Source organism: Coturnix japonica, chromosome 4 (genome assembly GCF_001577835.2).
Source record: "Coturnix japonica isolate 7356 chromosome 4, Coturnix japonica 2.1, whole genome shotgun sequence".
Classification (NCBI taxonomy): domain Eukaryota; kingdom Metazoa; phylum Chordata; class Aves; order Galliformes; family Phasianidae; genus Coturnix; species Coturnix japonica.
The window spans coordinates 27428192-27451062 of record NC_029519.1 but is presented as its reverse complement, the minus strand read 5'-3'; the positions used below and the strand labels follow the sequence as shown (position 1 = coordinate 27451062).

General features: G+C 41.8%; 1 protein-coding gene across 10 annotated transcripts in view; it reads left to right on the top strand.

The window, feature by feature from the left end:
- Nucleotides 1-21468, top strand: part of ZNF827 (zinc finger protein 827) — a 100275-nt gene extending 78807 nt beyond the window's left edge. For 3 of the 10 annotated variants that reach the window (XM_015861125.2, XM_015861124.2, XM_032444600.1), the window contains exons 9-14: nt 9994-10131; nt 11660-11831; nt 13280-13446; nt 16376-16567; nt 16664-16841; nt 19680-21468. In XM_015861125.2, the coding sequence (XP_015716611.1) occupies nt 9994-10131; nt 11660-11831; nt 13280-13446; nt 16376-16567; nt 16664-16841; nt 19680-20487 (1655 nt within the window). In that variant the 3' untranslated portion in view covers nt 20488-21468. Of the gene's footprint in view, nt 1-9993; nt 10132-11659; nt 11832-13279; nt 13447-16375; nt 16568-16663; nt 16855-18210; nt 18362-19263 lie in introns of all 10 variants that reach the window. The other 7 variants (XR_001554841.2, XR_004307243.1, XR_001554842.2 and 4 more) reach the window with 7 other exon arrangements.
- The last annotated feature ends 1403 nt before the right edge of the window (nt 21469-22871 follow it).

Genomic DNA, 22871 nt, shown 5'->3' with positions numbered 1-22871 from the left:
GTACACACACATTAAACAGCAGTGCCTTGTAGGAATTGCCACGGGCACACAGGGCTACTTCTTTTCCTGGTGAAGTCACCATAGAACCTTCAAGATGAAGATAGTTAATTAAAACAGATCCCCCCAAAATTAATTCAGGTTCATGTCTAATGGATATCTTTAAAGGCACTCCTATCTGAAAAGTTGTGATTGTTGTTCTGTTTTGGGTTGTGATAGTTTTTCCCCTCTTACACTGCACAGTCTTTTCATGCAGACAGAAACATTTATTTTCCTTTCATTTCATGTTAGTTTCTCTTGAAGCAGGATGAGCTTCACGGTAAAGGACAGAAAAAAGTGCTTTCACCCAGAACAATCATCTCTGGTTTCATTGAGAGTAATACTAGACCTCATTCACTAAATCCAGGAAAGCAGAAACTCTTAATTTTGTAAGCATCAAATCCAAGGCCAGATGGTCAAAAGGGACCGTTTCATCCTATATGGGAAACAAAACTAAGCATCTGTTTTTCTTTACCCTTTGAATAGGGCGGGGTTTGGCACCTCCTAACATTTTTGGATGTGGTTCCTGAGTCTCTCAGTTATTTGACATCAAGTGTTTGGTTGGTTTGTTTTTGGTTTGGTTTGGTTTTTTTTTGGGGGGGGGGGGGGGGGGGGAGGGGAAGGAGGAGGGCTTGTTTTGCTTTGTGTTTTGGCTTTTTGTTTTTTTTAGTAAACAAAATAGTTGTAGTTACCGGTTGTTTTAAAAAAGATGCATAATGCAAATGGAGGTCAAATTTGAGAAAGGCTCATTGAGCAGCCTCACACATTCAAAACACAGAATAAGAAATATGGGATTTTGCAGTTGAGGACAACACAAGGCTGCCCAGCCAGTTCTTGGGACCTGTGTTTTCTGCAAGGGTGTGTGCTTGCTTTCATGTTACTTAGCTCTTTCATTAATGTAGGTGATAGAATTGTGTTTATTAAACATTGTGGTGACACCGTGCTAGGAGGTGCCGTAAGCGCTGCAGAGGATTAGAAGATTAGAATTAGAGTTCTGCCTTCTCTTGAGGAAATGAAGGAATGGTCTGGAGTACAGTGGTCAATTCAGTGAAGAAAAAATCTGTACTTGAGTGAATGATGAGTGCCACAAAGTGTGGAGAGAGATGAATGGCCAGGCAGTGCAGCTTAAGGGAGAGGTCTGAATTAGTCTTGGTCAAACACCATATGTGGAACTGACAATGTACACACTGCAGAAAGGGCAGTATCCCTCTGAGATGTGGGAAATGTTGTCTGTAAGGCACATGTGATACTTGTAGCTCTGCAGCTGGAGCCCTGAATCCAATTTTGTGCTCTGTAACCCAGGAACAATGTGCAGCACAGCAGTGCTCAGGGGACGGGAAGCCATGAGCTGTGTAAAGACTGAAGGATTTGTGTCTGTTTATTCTGGAGAACAAAAGAGGAGAGACAAGGTAATGGTATTCAAATACATAAAGCTTTCAGAGAAAAGAAATAAATGTTGCCTGTGTTCATGTAAGATACAGAATAATGGGTTACTGAGGAGATTTAAGTTAAAAAGCAAAGTAAAACTTCCTGGCCATGCGGTGACTTTGCACTGCAGCAGCAGTCATGGGAGACTGTGGAACCTCTGTATCATAGGAGAGTTTTCTTAAGTTGGACAAACACTTGTGAGAAACGATAGGTACATTTGGTGTGTGGTGGGTGTGCCTTTGGGTGAGGGAAAGAACAAATGGCTTCCTGAAGTCCCTTCCAGCTCCAATTCTGTGATATAAATTCAGTAGCGAAGCTGTGAGGCTGATTAAATAACCTCAGAATTGATAGATCAGGCTTTTGGCTAATAAATACTCAGCATGCTATGTTTTAGATTCTGTTTGTTTTCCAGAGTCATATGAAGTCTCATATTCTCTTTTGTCTATCTTAATATCAGAATATCTTGTGAAAGTGAGCATCAGCACTGAGCCAGATCGAATATGAATCTTTTCTGAGTACAAACTCAACATGAAATAGGAAGACAGGTTTTAAAATGACTTCTTCAGCTCTGCAAAAGGAATTGGAACATATCATTCCGTGACATTTCTTTCAGTTACCTTTGTACTCTCCATCTTCACCCATCTTATCTTGTGCAAGGTTGTCTTCTACAATATTTGTCTGCCTAAGAGTAAATTAAATAGAAACTCAGTCAATCAGGTATTGGGGTAACTTAGGGAAAAAAGAAAAACAGAAAATTAATTAAAACAAAGCTGAAGAGTAAAGAGTTTTTCTTCTAGAAAATGATTTCAGTCCCTCCCTACTCTAACCTCGTGAGGCCCCATCTGCAGTACTGTGTCCAGGTCTGGGGCTCCCAATGCCAGAAAGACAGGGAGCTGTTGGAGAGGGTCCAGAGGAGGGCCACAAAGATGATCGGAGGGCTGGAGCACCTCACCTATGAAGACAGGCTGAGGGAGCTGGGCTTGTTCAGCTTGGAGAAGGCTGCAGGGTGACCTCATTGCAGCCTTCTGGTACCTAAAGGGAGCCTACAAACAGAAGGGAAATCGACTCTTCACAAGAGTAAGTAACGGTCAGACGAAGGGAAGTGGCTTTAAGTTGAAGGAGGGAAGATTTAGGTTGGACATCAGGAGGAAGTTCTTCATTATGAGAGTGGTGAGGTGCTGGAACAGGCTGCCCAGAGAGGTTGTGGATGCCCCATCCCTGGAGGTGTTCAAGGCCAGGTTGGACGGGGCCCTGGGCAGCCTGGTCTAGTGTTAGATATGGAGGTTGGTGGCCCTGCATGCAGCAGGAGAGTTGGAGCTTGTTGACCCTTAAGGTCCCTTCCAACCTGAGCCATTCTATGATTCAGTCAGGGTACAGATTTTCCCTCCTGGTTCCTGGGTATTTTGGTCAGTCCAGCTGAGGAAATCACCTCACCACCTGCCCCAGTGCCTGACATGCAAGCCAAGCAGGGGCAGAAGGAATTAAAGACTGGTCTGCAGGTAGATGTGTTTATGATAGGAGTTGTGATAGCAGGGTGGAGGAGCATGTTAAGGGCTTCAAGGAAATGGCAGATGCACTGCTTATCTCTCAGTATGTGCAATAACAGCGGTGGAAATGTTTTCTTTTACAGCAACAACCATGTTCTATAGAGGGTGGCACTTGTCCCCTGGCAGCTTGCTGAAATGAAGCAAGGTGGCTTTTGCAGAATGTTTGCAGTGACTTCCGTCTAGTTTTGAATCTTAATTCTGTCTGGTTTGGAAGAGATACTCAGTTTGTGCTTGGGGCAATATTTTGCATTCCTCCACTGATTTTTCTGGTCACCAGCTCACAGCAAAGGAGAAGAATGTAATCTAAAGGCCAATTTGCCTTTATTTCTATCTGAATTCTAGCTGGAGAGTACTAGTCTTAGGCTCTGCTAAGTGACCTAACTGTGTTATTACTTTCTCTATGGAAGAAATACCCCCACTGCAAACAGAAATTGCATAATGACAAAATAAAAAGAAGAAAAAAAGGAAGGTTTATACAGATACCAGAATGGTCCTAAATGTACATGGCACTCTCTGAGTGATTTTAAAAGGAGTTTCTTAGGAAGCATGTTTTAAACAACTGTAGGAAAGTAGCTCAAAAGGAAGAAACCCATTGGCATTACCAAAACAAATTAATTGTATTCTTTTACAATAGAAGCAAATAATACTTTCAGAAGTTTTCATTGAGTTGTAGCAAACAAACAAACAAAAATTACAAACAGCATAAGTGGATTTGCTAACTGAGAGGCACCTGCTTGGGAGGGGGCTGAATGGGAGCTTGTGAAAATTCACCACAGCAGCTCGTCCAGCTACTACAAAGACAGCAGTTGCAGGGGAGTGCTGTGGTATTATACTGGAATAAGGGGTGGCATGCAAAGGCAGCAGGGAGCACATTAGCGAGTTTTTATCTGACAACAGATTTATTTTTTATTTACAGCAACAATTTATTTTTTATTTACAGTAGCTATTATTTCTAAACAAGCAGAAGTTATTGTGATGGAGCTTTTGCTACTCAGGGGACGGACTGAGCACTCTCTTGGCTGACAATGATGGGATAAACTTTCAGAAACATGTCTGGGGGGGATTTATTGGTACTTCACATCCTTTCTTGCAGTGTCACAGTCTTAAAAACAGACCGTCAGCATTATTTCCTTTATGGTCATGAAGCCAACCTGACTTTTTTCACGGTAATAGCTGTGAATAATAGAGGAAAGAGAACTGGAGCCTGTGCAAGGAGTTGGAGGGACTCTTCCACTGCTTTCTGGTCAGTGATGTTACAGCTCAAGCCTTACTTTGCACGTGACAAGAATGATACCTTACTGTGAATGAAATGAGGTTGCCAGCAAGAAAACCCTATTTATTCTGTATCCTACAGTAAGGCAGTGGGTCATCAAAGTTGGGTAGTGCTGTCCAGTGTAATCCTCAACTTGATGCTGTAGTGAACATTGTTATAAAAATAATTTATTTCCACAAATGGCTGCAAAACTATTGCAACTGCAGCCACCTTCCACAGAATTTGCAAACATAGACTGATTTAAGTTTGGAACTGGAATATTTTTTGTTTTCTTGTTTGTTGTTTTGAGTTTAAAGCAGATAGTTAAAGCAAATCTGAAAGCTTCATAATACAGATGAAGGTTCTTACAAACCCCATCTCTTAGTCACAAGTCCTCTGTTTGTATAAGTGAAGTTAAAATAGCTGTCGATTTGGAAACAAAGGAGGGAAGCAGATTTGTCTTTCGAGGTCACTGAATCAAATGCCCTATCTCTGCCCTGACTCAGGCTTTATTTTTCTCACCCTACGTGTGATGTCTGTTTTGAGCAATGAGCTCAGTATTAGCAGCGAAGTGGGCTTCACTCTTTTCCCATGTCTCTTTACAGAAGCATCTTTAAAATTTGTCAGTTATTTATTTTTAATCTTTTCAAAAAACCTGAGATTGTTATAGCTTCATTGACCTTTTTCTTGATTATTATCTTATCTTGATTGTGTGTTAGCACCACATTTCTGATAAAGAAAATCATTTGGGTTGTATTTTCTTCCATATCAGGGATTTTAAATTATCATAATTTCTCATATCTGGCACACGCTGTGGTGGGGTAGGTTGGTTTCATAGGCGCTTCCTTGTTTGCACTGGGCCCTGCTGCTGGCAGTAGGTGGCTCCAGGCTGGTGCAAGTTCACCCCTGGCCAACCCAGAACACAAGTGAAGGAACTTGAATCCCCTTGTATACCAGGGGTATGCAAGATACTGTCAGTGCCTTGCACTGGTATTGCAGCATTGACTGTTTTTAATAGTGACAGAAAGATGGTTAACAACCCACAAAGAGATCAGGCAAACCAGCTTAGAATTGCAGCTGAAGCTTAGTGTTTAAAAAAGATTTCTTATTTCTTTTTATTTTTCTGGGGAATGCAGAAATGTCTTTATGCCAAAAAGCAGTTGCTTATCATTGACTAATAGTGGATGAATATGCGCACAGTAAGAGATAAATCCCAAAATAAGACCAGACGGGTTGCTTTGTTGCTGGCAGTGACAAATGAAGGCTGCAGGGCCACTGAGGTTCACAGATAACTGGTAAGAAAAACCTTACTCAAGAACTGCGGTATCTGGAAGAATTCTGCTGTTTAACTGACTTACTAGAAATAGAAATTCTGGCTCTACAAATAATGCCTTTGTGAAAGTAAGTTGGGAATTGAGCAAGATACGTAGCATTAGGAGTGTTGCAGTTTCATACAGTCAGTATATTTTTGAGCTCACAAGCCCTTCTCAGGCTTGCAGCAAAGACTCAATTACACATTCCAGAAAAGGAGTTCTCGATTTTTAAATATACCGTGTGCTTGTGAGAGGTGATGGATGAACACCTAAGTGGAAGGCTCCCATGCAATAGAGTGCATCTTTGGTGATGCAGACCGCAGAGTGCAGGAGGACATTATAGTAACATAGATAAATGCAGTGAGAAGAATCTGTAGCCAAATAAATGTTCTTAAAGCAGTGTTTGCATGATTGCCCAACCTGAATACCTTGTTTCTGAATAAATCATTTCTTGAACTTATTTTAGGTGCAACAAAATAGAAATAACCCTAAAAATGGGTTCTTGTGACGTTCATACACAGCTACATACAGTATATTTCCCTCTTGGGTAAAAGCAAGGAGCTTGAAGGATGACAGAGGACAGGCTAGCAGCAATCCATCCACTTTGGGCTGGTAGTACCAAAAGTTATTGGCTGACTGCTAAAATGAACTTCCAAAGTATTCCAGAGACATTTCCCATTTCTTGACAAGTTCTTCTATATGTGTGAACTTGTAGCAGTCACAGTGCTGACTTAGTGACTCTCAACAGTTATTTATGTATTCGGGTCATGCTTTGTACTTGCCTTCACAAACAGCTTCAACCAGATGGGGTATCCTCTCTCAGCATTTCAGCATTTGACGAAAGTCAGGCTAAGGCTTTTCTGAAGGGGTGTTTAATCTCTGTATTGATACTACCAGTTTCAGGAGAAGAAAAACAAGTTCACCACTGAATGTGAGAACTGCAAATGCATATCTGTTCAGAGTTGTGTNAAAGGGGCAGGCAGTAGTTCTCGGGCTGGTGGGCTTCATCTGTAAGAAATCAATCTATTTGAAGGAGCAAGTGGAGGGATGGAACTTCTGCAGTCATTGTCTACCTTATCCCCACCTCAGAGTAACATCAGATGGGGACAGTCCCAGCTTTTTCTAACCCTGTCTTGGACGAATGTGAAGCTTTAACATGCGTACTGGTTATCAGGTTCACTTGGGGCTGGTAGGGAAGTGATACCAAGTGACATAAAATGGTAGGAGTGTTGACCATGAAAATGTATTTCACTAAATTTCACTGAGAATTTGGTTTTACATTAAAAAAAAAAAAAAAAAAAAAGCTTTTAAATCATTCATGCAAAACAAAAACTATTTCAAAGTAATTTCATTACTAACCATTAATAAACTTTCCATTACTTTTTAATGATGTGCTGCAGAGTTAGAGGCCTTTCATTTTACTACGCATATTTTGTTTTAAACTCCCAAACCTATATAGCTTATTGCTTGACCATTTCAATATTATTTGGTCATATTTGTTTTTTAACATAAGAACTTTGGAATTTGCTGAATGCTTAAAGCAGAAATCTTACATTGTTTTTTGTGTATTTTGTTTTGTTTTTTTAGTATAGGGATGTCTTAGTGAAAGTTGGGTTTCTGTGGGACATGTCTCGTAATGGTGATATATTATTTAGCATTAGTTGGTCTCAGTCCGCCTTCCTCCTGGCCACTGAACGACCCGCTGTGTGAGGCATTATTTAAAGATAATGATGCAGAGTGGCTTGCTAAAGCGCACTGGGATACACAGAGAACAGTGCGCATAATACAGTGTTATGGTCTTGGAGTCACTGGACCATTCCCAGCCCTAATTAGAGGCAGAGCCCAATGGTTGACTGTGGATGCTGACTCACCTGATTCCTCAGGTCACTGTGAAGGTCAGTTACTGGGTAGGTTCTGGGAAAGATTCCTGGACTACTGCAGGGATGCAGAGCTTCAGTTCCCCAGCCGCAGACGGAGCTTTCAGGAGGCTGAGGCATGCGGAAGGAGGTTTCCCACAAAGTGCTGAGGCTCCTGTGATACCAGAGATCAGCTCTGTTTTCCTGTGACCAACCTGCTGAATAGAGAAAGCATTGGCTATAGAGAGAAGGTTCAGTATAAAAGGTAAGAAGTGCTGTGGTTATGACTGTAGGAATAAATCTTTAAAGTAAACAGAAACACTTTCTGAACACGTACCATATCCTCTTTATTGTCAGTGAAAAGTACACAGCACCTTTGCAAGGGACTAGCATTCCCCAGCTTGAGATAACCAGAAAGTTGGTGTTTTTCCAACTTCCTATGAGTTTCCCAGAACTGATAGCTATAAATCCACAACAGGGAAGAGGATATTTCTCTTTCTCGAGAGATAAAAGAGGGCTGATGACTAATGCTGAAATGAATTGTTAAGAGACATATTTACGTCTAATTGTGCCGACTTGTTTGGTATGTGTCCCAATTAATTCATTTTTGTTGTGAGCACATTGAAGCAACCTGCACCCTTGTGACCTTCTATTATAATTATTACCATATTCCTCTCTTGAAGCGCTGTTTTGATTATGTACTCAAGAAGCTCTGCTAAAATAACTGTAACATTAGGACAGAGTCAGATTTTTCCACTGTTTTGAACTCGAGGACAGTAACAAAAAGAATTATTCTTTATTGAAGATTTTAAAGGTTAAGGTCACAGTCCCTTTGGGGAGGGTATTCTTTTTTTTTCTTAATTTCACAAAAATGACTATTTTGGAGAGGCAGGACTTGTTTCCCTACTAGAAATTCTGTAAGAAAAAATGTGCTGTTGGACCTCAGATGTGCCTCATGATTCCTCTCTTGAATACTGTACACAGGAGCTGAAAGGGGGCTGGAAAATACAACTGTCCCTAAACTTGTTGAGAATGGAATGGAATCTTTGCCCTAAGTGAGGCTTTGTTTTTATTGTTGTTTAAATTAATTACAGTATTTGGCAACTGTTTACATAAATCACAATAGAGCCAGCTGGGTGCCTGTTTGTCAGCAGGACTCTTCCAGACATGCCTGCCAGATCTGCAGCGGTAGGTGATGCTGCCTGTGCAGGTTGGGTCCTTAATCCTTGGTGTTGCACTGGATGAAGGTTCTGCTGTTTTGTGCCTGACTCCAGGATAGCAACTTAAGCTCAGTAAGATATTTTGCATCTCCTGTCCTCAGTTCCTCATCCGTTGTTCACCTGATCACACCAGCCAGATGCTTTTCTTCCATCACACTCACCAGAGGAAGTAGTTTTGAGCAGTGGTGCCGCTGGTGGTGTGAGATTAGAGAAGGGTGCTCTGTGTGTTTCATCTTCCTTTCTAGTGTAAACAGGAGGACTTCTAGCAAAAGGAAGTCCTAAGCCAACCTTCCCACTCCTTCTGTCCTACATTGACTGTTGTATTTAGGAAGCTGCTGAAAGCCCTTGGGTTTTGTGTCACTGATCTGCAGTGGTCCCTTTCTTCAGGCGCAACAGGACACGGACAGAAAGTATTTCTTTCCATAAGGTTTGCTGACACTCTTTCTCATATAGGTCTGAGTAGTATCACTGTTGTCCTCCATCTACGCTGGTTTTTTGCTCCCTTCTGTCCAGATGCTTTTACCACCTTCTTGAAACATTGTGTATACTTTTTCTTCATCCTCATCCCCAGTCTTTTCCTCTCTGCGTCCTTATGGGGTGTCTTTATGACTATGTTTTATGCTGTGTGGATTATCTTCTTTGTGCAGCAGACTCTCTCTGTTCTTGGAACAACTAGGAACACCTCTATAAAGATAACATTTCTCAAAAGGTCTTAGTTTTTCAATGGACAGCCCTCAGGGCTGCTGTGGATTTTGATGCCTGAGGACAGAAGTTACTGGTTAGAGTTTACCCCAGGTGCCACCCACTTACTGGCATGCTGTGCCCTCTTCATTTAACTTCATTCTGAGCAATCTTCTACTCTCCTTCAGCGGAAATCTGCTCATCTAGCAGTAGTTTCTATGTCAGTAGAAAATAAAAGGTTTGGAGGTCTTCTTTCGGTCCTGAATAATAATCCAGTGTAAAATTAACCACCATCTCAGACTGGGTCTTCATGAACTGGGTGAAGGTGGCTGAGTGAACAAGCCAGAGACAAAAACAAAATTAGAGTTGAAAGCTTTGCTCTGCTCGTTTTTGAGTTTCTCACTGTACATAATGTGGTTGAACTCTGACTGTTTCTGGCTGGTAAGTGTTGTGCTTTGCAGTATATATGGAAGATGACGTATGAAAGATTTACTTCCTTTCCATCATTAGGAAGGTTTCCTTTTTTCATGAACTCCTGTCAGATCAGCATGCAGCCAAGGTGCTGTGTTTTATATCATACCTGCACAACTATGCTGAGTGAAATCTAAGTCTTCTGAGTTGTTAAAATACAGCTTTCTGTTTGTGTGTGTTTTGGCATAGAAGCAGAAAAGCTGGGGCTGGAGGCAGGAAACGGACTGCCGTCGTGGAAATTCAATGACCAGCTCTTTCCCTGTGAAGTGTGTGGAAAAGTGTTTGGTCGACAGCAGACTTTGTCCCGACATCTCTCGCTGCACACAGGTAAGCCCATGCCTTGTTGTTATTCTTCAGCGCTGAGGAAATCCTAGTGATCGTCATCGCTTATTTAAGATGGATGGGGAGAAGATAAGCAGAAAAGTGTGTGTAGAAGGAGCTCCGCTTCGCTTCTTGCTAGAGCACAGCCAAGACCAGAAACAGGCCAGAATGCCACAGCAGAGGTGCTCGGGGACTTGGCTAACATTTCTGTACAGCCAACTTGTAATTAATCTTTACAAAACGTGCAAGTTCCAGTTTGTCCAGGTTCCTGCAGATTGACCCATAGGTAGCAGCTGTTTAACCAAATCTGCTAGCACAGTTCTGAAGGAAAGATACAGCCTTTCTCACATTCACTTGGTGAGCTTCTCAGATGTTATCGAACAACAGAAGATGTGGCTTTGATGTTTCAGATACAGTGAAACTGACGGGATTTAATACCGTCATTCACCTTTGCTCTTATTATTTACTATTTTTAAGAGGAACTGTTCAAGTTTGTACCAGCTTCCTTAAAGCCAGTGATTCAAATCAGCTGAGACGAGTAGAGTTTTTACATGGAAGATGTGTTTTGTCAGCCAGCTGAGATGTAGTGCATGAAATAAGATTTGAAAACAAGGATTTCTAATGCAGGGCTGAAAAATATTGTTGGTATAATGCCAGTATATGTTCTGTCACTTTGTACAGCCGTGCTGGAAAGGTTCAGATGCTCTTGTTCCTTGGCTTTGTGGGCTTTTCTTAATCCAGAGCTGCTCTATTGAATTTCTTCCCCCCAACACTTGTTGTATTATGTTTCAAATTTAGAGCAGCAGCACTTCAAAGGAGAAGGTTGTAAAAGCTGATGTAATGTTTGGTTGTTTTATTAATCAGCTCTTCACAAAATGAAGCCTGGCATGTGCAAAGAAACTGCTGCCAGGACTTAGAAATGTTAAATTTGAAATGAAATCATTTTTACTTTAAAAGTTGTGAAGCACTGAAACTCGTGTTTAATTTCTTTTAATCATTCTTTGAGTGTTTTGGGGTTTTTTGTTAGCTCGTGTTCAGAGCTGGCCTAATGATGCAGCATTCTCTTTCATCCCTGCCCACCCTCAGATCTTAATACAAAAACCATCAGCTCTGCAAGTGATCATATGGGCGGCCTCAAGAATAAGTGGACCCAAAATTCAAATAAAAAGATGTTGGTAAAGGAAGTAGTTGCAGATTATTGACCTGTTTCTATACTGGCTCTGCTGCAGCTCTCAGAGCAGCAATTACCCCAGTTTTCCAGTTTATAAAGTTTTATAATATCTGACTACAAATGGCAGACCATGTTAAAAACACAGCCCTAAACTCCTGCCAAATGAGGGTGGTTGGTGGGTTTTTTTTTCATTGTAATTGCTGTGAACTTCTATAATTTCCCAAACTGTCTAGCTTCCAAAGTACCTTATTCAGGAAGTTGCTCAGAGAAACTCAGAGGAACGCATACTTGCTTATGGGAAGCTTTAACAACGGTTTGCTTCAAAATGAAGCGTACATGGCTGGTTTTCTGTTTCTTTCTCAGAAGAGAGAAAATACAAATGCCACTTGTGCCCCTACGCTGCTAAGTGCCGTGCTAATCTGAACCAGCACCTGACCGTCCATTCTGTGAAGCTGGTGAGTACAGACACTGAGGACATTGTCAGCGCTGTCACTTCTGAAGGCAGTGATGGGAAGAAGCACCCTTACTATTACAGGTGAGGACCTAGGCAAGAGCTGTGCACCAGACATTGGAATTTGTCTTAGCTGCCTGCGTAGGCTGTGTTACAGGACCTCTCTTCTGGTGTTCCACAATAGAACTGCACTGAATGTATTGGCCTTGCCCATATGTATCTGACTTTGAGCTAAACAGCAAAACCAGCTGGCTGCCTCGTGCTGTTTGGCTTGAATAGTCATTGGGAAGGACAGAGTTCTTTGGCACGTGTGGTTTTGTTGTTGATGCTGTTTTTTTAGTGGTTCTGTGAGGCATATGGACTCCTAGAAGCCTCTCTAACTTTCAGTTTAAGTTTTGCACTTGGGAACTTCCCACTGTTCATGTAGATTCATGTCAAATCTAAAGCACTGTTAGCTCTATTGTTTTCAACCAAATATAGGCAATCGAAGAGTAACGTATTAAAATAATTATGATCTCCACACAGACATTTTCCCATTTGCCAGAGGTATACACATTGCAACCAGTACTGTGAAAAAAGACTTTTAGGGGAATGAGCCAGAAAAACTGAAAGGAATTGCCCAGATGAAATGGGTATTTGGGCATTCTCCTCGTTGTGTGCAGTGCTGTGTGTTCTGCCAACTGTGCTATGCACCCTAGTGGCCAAGCAGAGTACAAAACTGCTCTCAGTTTCAGTCAGAGAGCTTCGAGTAGATTTAATTACAAAATTATGTCAGTAAAAAAAATACTAATCCTCCTGGATTAGGTTATCCAGTCCATCTCCCTGGGGAAGCAAAGTAGTCCCCCTGGAGTATAAGTCTTTTAAAATGTTCTTAGCTTGATTTAAATCTTGATGGCCCAAACGAAACAAGAGGAGGACTGCACAGAAAGTTGAAGGGTCCCCTCCATTGCTTCTCAATTTCACTCTGTTTATGCAGTGGCTGTGAAATCTGGCTCCCTGTTAATTATTTGCATGGCCGATGACTGCTGTTTTCCAGTCAAGCATAAGAAATGTTTGAACCCATTTTTACTTCCTTACACTGAAACTGCCAGGCAGTTTTGCACAAGATCTCAGTTAGGCATGGGAACCATTCCAGGGCTTGAAAATAACTCCTGGAGTGTGCAGCACACTTTCCGTTTGTCAGTGTATCAGCCATACTAAACGTCTTGGCAAAGCTGCGGTGCCTCTTATTGCCCAAAGGAATCAGCGAGGTGATGTGCAGCATCTGGAATCTGTAGTTTTTAATTAACTTTATGATTATCTAGCATCATTATAGCATGTACAAGATTGTTGCATTGTGCCTGCCCTTAATCACATTGGCATGGCCATCAGTTCAAAAGCAATTCAGCAGACAAAGAATTTTCCAATGAACATTCAGCAGTGAGGAAGAGAACTGTGCATTGAGGGGTCTTTGGTGAAGGGAAGGATAATACGCTTCTGTTTGTACTTCATTTTTTAATGCTTCTTACTCTTAAATTCCCCTCTGCTTGCAGCTGTCATGTGTGTGGGTTTGAGACGGAGATGAATGTCCAGTTTGTCAGTCATATGTCCCTCCATGTGGATAAGGAGCAGTGGATGTTCTCGATTTGCTGCACAGCGTGTGATTTTGTCACCATGGAAGAGGCAGATATGAAGGCTCATGTCAACAGCAAGCACACAGGTGATGATCCTCATCTCCCAGCTGCACTGATCTCTCTCTTCCCTGCTTTTTAGGTGCAACCTTCACACTTCTCATAAGCACTCTCTTTACTTTCACTGAAATGCTTGCTAATTAAGGCCTGATCTCTCAAAGCTGAAGTGAAGCCAGGCAAATAGCCTGCTAGCACAGATCAGTTTTCAAGCGTAGAGGACAAGTGAAGGGCTACTTCACCTTCCTTTCCCATGTCCCTCAAATCTCCTCCCTTGCTAAAGTTAACATACATTGTTTTTCTGACTGATTAACTGTTTCATCAAAATCCTCATTTGACCAAGTGATGGTAAGGCAACTTTGAATGCTAGCTGTGCATATCTGGATTTAAGGCCACACAATATATGGAGCTTTGCTCTCGATGTGTTTGGAGTTTCCTGTTGATGTTTCTTTGATGCTGTGACTCAGAAATACTTTAAATGTAACTTTATATTCAGTACCAGAACAAGTCCTGTGTCTTCTCCCTGGTCCTGTTCTTAGTCACTCAATAGCCAAAGATAAGAGCAACAGCAGTTTTTTTCAAACAAGCTCCATATGCTGAGTCCAGCTAGTGAAGCCTGGCATAATTTAAGGAGAAGAAAATTAGAATGCTTTCAGTTGATTTCTATAACACCAAGCAGAGGAATTTTGCTGTCACAAACTACTATAATTGCGTTGACAATACTGAAGCTGAACTGCATCCAGCACAATTTTCCCATTATTAAATTGCTCTTCGTGTGTTACCAAGTGTAAAACTGGGAAGATAGGTAGGGGGGAAAGAGAGAAAGGACAGGAGAATGTTTGTGCTTACAAATGCAGAAGTTAAATTATCAGAATGCCCTCACAGATTTCTGTGCCAGTGTAGCTTTCAGCACTACAGCTCTGCTCCCATCTCCTTGCACTCACACTGTCTTTACCCAGTTTTTTCATCCATCCCTACACGTAGATGGAGAAATGCCATCCATAACCATGTGAGAAGTTTGCATCAGGACTCAAAAAAGAGCCGTGCTTGAATGTATCTTCCTGTTGTTGCTAAAATATTGGAGGTGCTGCTTGTCTTTTAGTTATCTGTTCTTCATTCACCCTGTCAAATTGAGCTATTCAGCAGGAGATCCCGCCAAATGCTTACACATACATCATGTACCGGGGGAAAAGGCAGAATGGGTTTTCTGGGTCACATGCCTCCATTCCCTACCCTGTGAGGTTACCAAGTCATAAAAGGCCTGTTTGTAAGGCTCTTAGCAAATGTCTTCAGCCAAGTAGAATTGCTTCGGACCATCCCAACAGATAGATAGCTGCAGATTTCCTGGTATTAAGGATGAAGTACTTTTTAAAAGTTGCCAGCATGTGTCCTACTAATAATCGGGACTCATACACATTCTTTTCTGCTAGAACTTCCTTCAGTCTGAATCCATCAGCCCACCTCTCTCCACCTTTTGCCTCCCCTCCCACAGTATTTATTCCCTTTCTGTATTTCTGGAGAACAACCCTTTCCCATCTAAACACTCATTGAGCCTTTTCCTACATGAAATACTCTTCTCAAAGTACCAATCCTTCAGTGTGTGTTCATATTAGATCCCCATTCTTGACATACACCATGTGGTATATTTAGTTGGAATAAGTGGTGGTGGCAAAGTAAAACAGCGGCAGCTACTGGGAATAACTCACCCAGTAATATTCTGTGATCATATTTGCCTTCCTTGGAGACTTTAACATGCTGATAGCTCATATCCATCCTGTGTTCTGCTCAACCTTTTTTTATTTTGTTTTCCTTGACTGTTTCCAACTCAAGCACTCCTCATTCGTAGCAAAAAATTCTTGTTACTGGCCCTCCGGGTCATAACCTTGTAGTCTGTACTATTAAATTTCATTCCATTTTTATTACTCTAGTCCCCAAGGTCAGTGAGTCTTTCTGTATGATATCCCAGTCATCCTTCCTATTGACAGCATGGGTCATCAGATTTCATTAGCACGTTCCTACATTTTTTTCTAGACTTAAAGGTGCCACTCACAAGTTTTTAGTGAGGTACATAGTGCTGATTGCAGAGGCCTCAATCGGAGGATCTACTTTATCACATAGATAATATGACATTTTAGTAAAGTCTGTTTTTAACGCAGCCCTGAATGAAGCGTGACATAGATGATAGGAGGAAATAATTTGCCCATCTTGACTTTTTGGCTCACAGCGGAGTATACCAGATTAGGCTTATATGAGAACTCTCACTCTTGCTCATTTCTAATGTGTGATGCTATTTAGGATTCGAACTTCATACATTTATTGCACACATAATGCTGGAGTGCTACAGCTTTAGATCCAGTTAAATATGTTTTGTTTTGATGTTTTTTTCTATTTAATTTTGAATGAGAGTTCCTAGCAACAACAGATCCATCTCAAGACCAAGCTGTTATTTCTTACACTCATTATTGAGGCTGTGTCCTCAGTACACAGTGCGATTTTTCTCCTTCACCCTTCCTCTCAGAGCTACCCAATGGACAGACAGACATTAGCAGAAAGGTGGTGGAAGTTTAGTTTGTAACGCTAATAAGCAATGCCATCAACAGCACCCCAACCTCCAGTTGTGAAAACTTCACTTTCTTCCTCAGTGACAAGTTGTTGATTGAATCATAATTACTGTGTGCTTGGGATTTGGTTTTGGCCTGATAATGTGATAGAATTGCATGCTTCCTTTCACTGCCATTACAGACAGGATACCTTCTAGGATATACTACTATAAACACTTACTTACAAAATGGAAGGATGTGAAATTGCGATGCTTCCTTAATCGACTAGTTGATTTGAGACATGTTTATAAGTAAGTTTGAATTAAGTGCAAATGACACTCATCCTGAAGTTTAAAGCAGGATGACTGCAATTGCATCCAGTCTGCTGTACTAGCTATTGCTCCTAATTCCAATTTTTCAGCTGAGGAGAGGAAGACACCCAGTGAATCTAACAGTCCATCTTCATCTTCACTGTCAGCACTCAGTGACTCTGCTAACAGCAAAGAAGATGCAGATATATCTCCAAAAAACAAGGGTTCAAACAACTTGCTGGTCATTTCTGTAGTGCCTGGTGCTCAGACCTCACTGAATACTGAAGAGAAGTCAGAGAAAGGTAAAAACCCAATTGAACAAATACAAACTGTCACCTTCTATGCAGTAGATCTGGCCACAGTATCAGGATTGCTTTTTCCTTCTTTTCGTTTTTCAGGCTTTGAATGCGTTTTCTGTAACTTTGTCTGCAAAACAAAAAATATGTTTGAGCGCCATCTGCAAATCCACCTGATCACACGGATGTTTGAGTGTGATGTGTGCCACAAGTTCATGAAGACACCCGAGCAATTATTGGAGCACAAGAAATGCCACACTGTCCCCACTGGTGGGCTCAAGTAAGGAAAGCAAGTACACAAACTTTTACTGTGTTAAGCACCTCTAATATTGTGGGGACAGGACAAAAGGAAATCAGCTAGAAAGGATTAGTAAAATGTCTGAGAATCCAGATTTGGGGCTTCTTTTATTTAGATAATAGAAGTCCAGTCCTTTAGAGTTGCCTTAACATGGGTTTGCACCATTACAGTAAATAGTAGTGTATGTAGTTTCCCTTATAGATCTTAACAAAGTATGGCCTCTCTGACTTGACATAGGAAAGTACTTGATGGTTCCTAAGAGAATGAGGCAGTACAGCATGGAGGTGCTGCCCAACTAAGAGGCATTTTGAAGGCATTAGAGCAAACTCCTTTGCACCATGGGCATGCACCACATTCTCTGTTCCGCACCTAGCTCAAAGAATCTAAATCCTGTCCAATCTGTGCAACTAAGTATGGAGTCAGCTTCTCAAATCAGACCTCTCAATGGCTTTGTAATCCTTGTAGATTCTAATGCAAAGTCAGCCCTCCTCAGCAACTAACCATTTCAATCCTTTACTGCCTTTCTTTGCATGCTTGGAATAATCACTATAAATTGATGCGTAACAAGCAGTACGCTCTTTTAAGAAAAAAAAAAACAAACAACCTCTGTCTTTGGCTCAGGTGCTGTCCTTTAAGATCTGTTTGTACAGAGCAATGTTTCTAGTGAGCGACTGTGCCCTTATGTCAAAGTTGGATCCCTAAGGGGAGGGGTGATTTTTGGGGCCATATGCTTGCTCCCTGTGTGCAGGCAATGCAATGTTATGCAAGATGTATGCCCCTGGTCTCCATTTGTTCCAGCTGCTGCAGGAAAAAAGGCTGGAGCCACTTCAAGCCTAGCACAGGCCTCTCTGCTTGCATTGCTCTTGCTAAACAAACTAATGTTTTCAGTGCACCATAACTGGCAGGTAACTAGCGCACCACATTTAACGTTACCAGGAGTAGCTCTATCAGTTTGCACTGTGGTTTGTGAAAGCTGGTTCTGTTTGCCAGGCCGTGTCTTGTTCTGCAGCTCTGTAGTTTCCCAAATTTGAATCTGTGATCAATTGAGATACGATGACTGAATCTGGGAATAAGACCAGGCTAGGAAACAAGTAGTGTGCCAGAACGATGGGATGTCGGTCTTGGATGCACAGGCCAGTGATCTCATGTGCTCTGGATTTAAGCTGCACAGAATCTATTCTATTTACTGAGGAAAAACCATGACCTATGACTCAGACCTTCCTGACAGAATGGGCTTCTCATCTTCTCATAAGTTCTTCTTCTCATAAGTTATTCCTGCCCGACTCGAGTAATAATGAGGTACCTTCAAAGCTGCATCTAAGAAAAAGCTCTGACTTTTTTTTTTTTTAAGGCATCCAGAAGAGCCTGAAGAGATCTAAGTAAATTGTATTTTTCTGTCTCCTGTTTGCTGTGGGGGAAGAGAAAAAACAAACAAACATGATTTCTCCAGTTCCAGATCAAAATCTGAGATTCTGATCCAGAGAGCACCCAGCTCAGGAGAGGTATGTGCGCATAGACGGCTGAGTTCTCTGTTGCAGTAGAGCTAACCACTTCAGCAGCCTCAGTGCCAGGTTCCCTCTCTGGATCAGAGTACTTGATGCTGCATCAGGAAAAGTGTCTGGATATTTTACTTCTGTTTGATTGTTCTCCTGTATTATTCACTGCACTCAAAACTCTCTCCTCAACTGTTAGCAAGATAAAGTAGAACAGTTGTAGTCAGTGAAAACAAAGTGAGAGGATATCTGCTTAGGATATCTGCTTATTACCTTAAGTAATAGAGCATAGTTGGCAGAGCTGCTAAATGGTGAATGCAGATCGGCAGGCAAGGGATACATCTGTAAGACAACAGCCTGATGCATTTAGTTGTGTCTCTTTACCTAGACTTGCTCTTCTAGCTCACAAGCTAGAGCTGGAAGCCAATATGCTTTGTTCTGGGTGGGTAGCTGTCTTCACCAACTTCCTCTAAGCCACATCGAGCAGAATCTGGTGTGTTTTAGTCTTGATGGTGTCCAGGCTTGGTCAGCTCAGCCTTCCTTCCCAGCTTTCAAGGCTCCCTCCTCCAACCTTCTTGAGCCCTTCCTGGTCCAGGAACTAGGGGTGAGGCCCTTTACCACATCCACCCTGGTCCGGAACCTTCTGCTGTGAGAAAGCAGAGCCCACATCCTGTTCCCACATTGGAACAATTCCTACAGTGGCAGAGGTGTCTGTAGGCAAGCATTGCCGAGCACAGACTAGCTCATCTCCCAGCAATGGGAATCCCTACAAATCATCTTAATAAGCCAACTTTCAGCTGTTTCTAGCCGGATACCCAGCAAGCTTATTGTTCACAGTCACATAAAAGGAATTTCCTAAGCTTTTGCTGTACATACGGTATTACAAGTTTATTCCATCTTTACTTAAACAGCTGCTTTCATACTCATCTGTAAACACTCTCTTTAAACCACTTCTGAACGGAGAACATGGCAAAAGTGACTCTGTGCAAACACTAGGAATGTCGTTACCCAAAGTACCTGTGAATCAGTCACCCACTGCACAACCTGGCCTGCTTTGCAGAACCTGCCCCACAAAGGTAAGCCAGAAGATTAAGGGGATGCTCCTTTGATGCCTTCCTAGGGATGAGACAGCTCTACTGCCATTAAATGGGCAAACGTACTCTTAAGTAGAGACAGATGTCAAGACGAATCGAACATAATAGAGACCAAACAGGGAGGACTAATTGCCTTTTTTCCTACTTTAGTAGGGCAGAGATGGGCTGAGTGAGAGGGTTAACCCAATAACACAGAACTTCAAGCCATGTGACTTCTCTTTTCTCTGTGCCAGGTGCCCATTCTGCATCTACTCCACTAACCGCCCTGCAGCAATGGAGTGCCACCTGAAGACTCACTACAAGATGGAGTACAAATGTCGGATCTGCCAGACAGTGAAAGCAAATCAGCTGGAGCTGGAGATGCACATCCGAGAACACCGCCTTGGCAACCATTATAAGTGTGACCAGTGTGGCTACCTGTCCAAGACTGCCAACAAGCTGATTGAACACGTGCGTGTCCACACTGGTGAGCGCCCTTTTCACTGTGACCAGTGCAGCTACAGCTGCAAACGCAAAGACAATCTCAACTTGCACAAGAAACTGAAGCATGCTCCACGCCAGACTTTCAGCTGTGACGAGTGCCTGTTCAAGACTACCCACCCTTTTGTTTTCAGCCGCCACGTGAAGAAGCACCAGAACGGGGACTGCTCTGAAGAGGAGAAGAAAGGCCAGTATTCAACCTCTAAGGAAGCCAGTCCGCTCCTACCAGTGAACAGCTCCAGAAACCTCCTGTCACCCCTCTCAGTTATGTCTGCCTCCCAGGCTCTGCAGACAGTGGCTATGTCAGCTGCACACAGCAGTGGGGCAGAACCAAACTTGGCAGTGAAAGCCTTGGCTATCAATGGCACTTCCCTGTGCTTTGATAAATACTGGAACTCAGAGTTTGCCCACCTTATTCCTCTAACAATGTTTTTCCCCAAAAACCACTACAGTCTCACATTCCATCCGCCCAGACCTCAGACTGCACCGGCAGGTGCCTCTTCACCTAAACACTCCTTCCTTGCCTACCTTGGACTAACAGAAAGGGCAGAAACTGTCTGAGGGCAGTTACATTCTGTACCAAAAATACCCCCAACAAACCCAGCAGGTATACATTGCTGCAAACCGTAAACCGAAGAGGTAATGAACATTTGTACTATATCAGTAGTAAGGTTTAGAAAATGGCTCTGTGTATACTTATTGCATTGACATGAAAGCTGCTTTATTAAATCTCCAAGAGGTGACCTACTGCATACTTCTACCTTCAGCATGTTCCCAGTACTCTTATCTAAGAAACTATTTTGTCTTGTTAAGCTGAAAAAGAGTGTCCTTACTGGCAGTCAGCGCTTGTAAGATTTCATATTGATGCATTTTTTTTTTTCGGTCTTTGTGTGGGTGTGTGAAAGAGAGTCTGTAAGCGTGCCATGACACTGCTTTTGCACATCCCTTATACTGGTTTATTTATCTATTATCTTGAACGCACTCATTCCTTCCCTTCCCTCTGTATCCCCTGGAACTGTAGAGTTGGGGCGGGAGTAACTCTTGGTCTGGGGCTGACTGGTGTCATTATTTCAGTGCTGCATGTAGCATCGTTTAGTTGTTTGAAGCCTTGTATTGAGTTGTCAAGGTTTGAGGATTTTGGGTAGAGCCGATAAGGAAGAAGTGGCTTTCAGCACTGTAGGATGAGAGTATAATAATGAAAATGTGTGTGTGTGTACACCCACATGTGTTTGTGCAGTGTACACACTCACACAGCAGGATCATTTCTTCTTAGCTGTTACGCAGGTGTAACAGACACCTGAGTCTGGGCCATAGCATACATCTTTTGTTTTAAAAGGACATTTAAATATTATATAGAGATACATATATGCTGTTTTATGCAGTGGTTACCTTTTAGTTTGCAGGAACAACTTGCATAACTAGAAATCTATGGTGGAAAAAAAAATCCAACAAAGGGGATTTTACAAAGGGTATGGATAAATTCTGGGTATAAATACTCAGACTAAAAAAAAAAAAAGGCAGATTTGCACAGTGCTTTAGTCCTTGCACTACTTTGTTTCTCAGTTGCAAAAAAACAACAACAAAAATTCTGCAGGATGAAAGTAATCAGACTATATATGACAAGGTACCAATAACTTTGAAATATAAAGCTACAAAAAAGATACTGTTTGAAAGATACAGTTCTCTTTTATATCCTCATTATTTCAATTGTACTTGCAGATTCTACGGTCCTATCAATACCCTCCACATGGTTGGTAATACTTTATTCCTTTCTGTTAATGGCTAATAGAGCACACACACTGCTAGGAAGCTAACTTTGTACTTATTTAATGCTCTTACTTTGTGGTCATTAAAATGACATGTTATATGTGGCACTTTATCGCAGGAAGAAGCAAATGCAGAGCAGTTGTATAACCTTTGTTAATCTCAAAATGCCAACAGTGATCTGAAAGAAGAGAAACTGTCTGTTAATTGATTTGTTCCTTAGACAACTTATTTAAAGATCAGGATGAAAAATCCTCTGCATTAAAATTGGAAATAGAAAATATGAAACATTGTAAAATTATCACAGGTCTTATAGGAATTCTTTCTTTCTGGATTATTGTTTTCCATGGTGTCTCTTGGAACTGGATCTTGCTGTCTTTCACCAGCAGGTATTGGAGATGTCTGACCTCTCTTTTATCAGTCCTCTTTCTCTCGGCCAAGCCATTGTAAGAGATGCGCTGAATCACATCTGATGTGCTACTTACCCACTCATGCTGTTCCAAAGCAACTTCTGCGGGGTGCTGTGGGAAGGAGGGATCTCAGCAGACCAGTTGGAGCCAGCCCCTTGTTTGGACAGCACTAAGGCAATATCTCTGTTCAGGAAGGCATTTCTGGTCCACGAAGGCTCTGAGCCACACACACACAGGTAGAAACACAATCTCAATCTTCTTCATTTTTCGAAGGAAGCTTCTGTAGAGTATCTTTTTTTTTTTTTTTTTTCTTTTTTTTTTTTTTTTTTAGATGCAGAACCTGCATTGCTTTATTTATGTGGAAGATTCCTACATTTGTTTTGCACTGAGATGGCCAAACAGTCTCCACAGGCATGACCAAAGTCTTCCTATTCAGGGAGGACAACCTCGTTTGTGCACTCCTGTTTAACATCCTCAAAGCTATTTACAAAGGGGAAACATCCAAAATAGGAGCAGGTTAGTATTTGGAATAATTAATTAAAGGGCAGAGAAGTCCCACCATTTTGTTTACATTCCAGCAGAAAATTTAGGTTCTACTGAGCATATGGCAGTTCTGCCTGTCTGTGCAGTAGAGAAAAGCCATCTGTTCCAAAGGAAGTATAAAAATTTTAGTAACAACACAACTCAGGGCCCTCTTTGCCATCAGAACTCCTGGTAACCCCCCTGGGAGTACAGACAAAATAGAAAGTGGTGTGTTAGTAAATACACAAA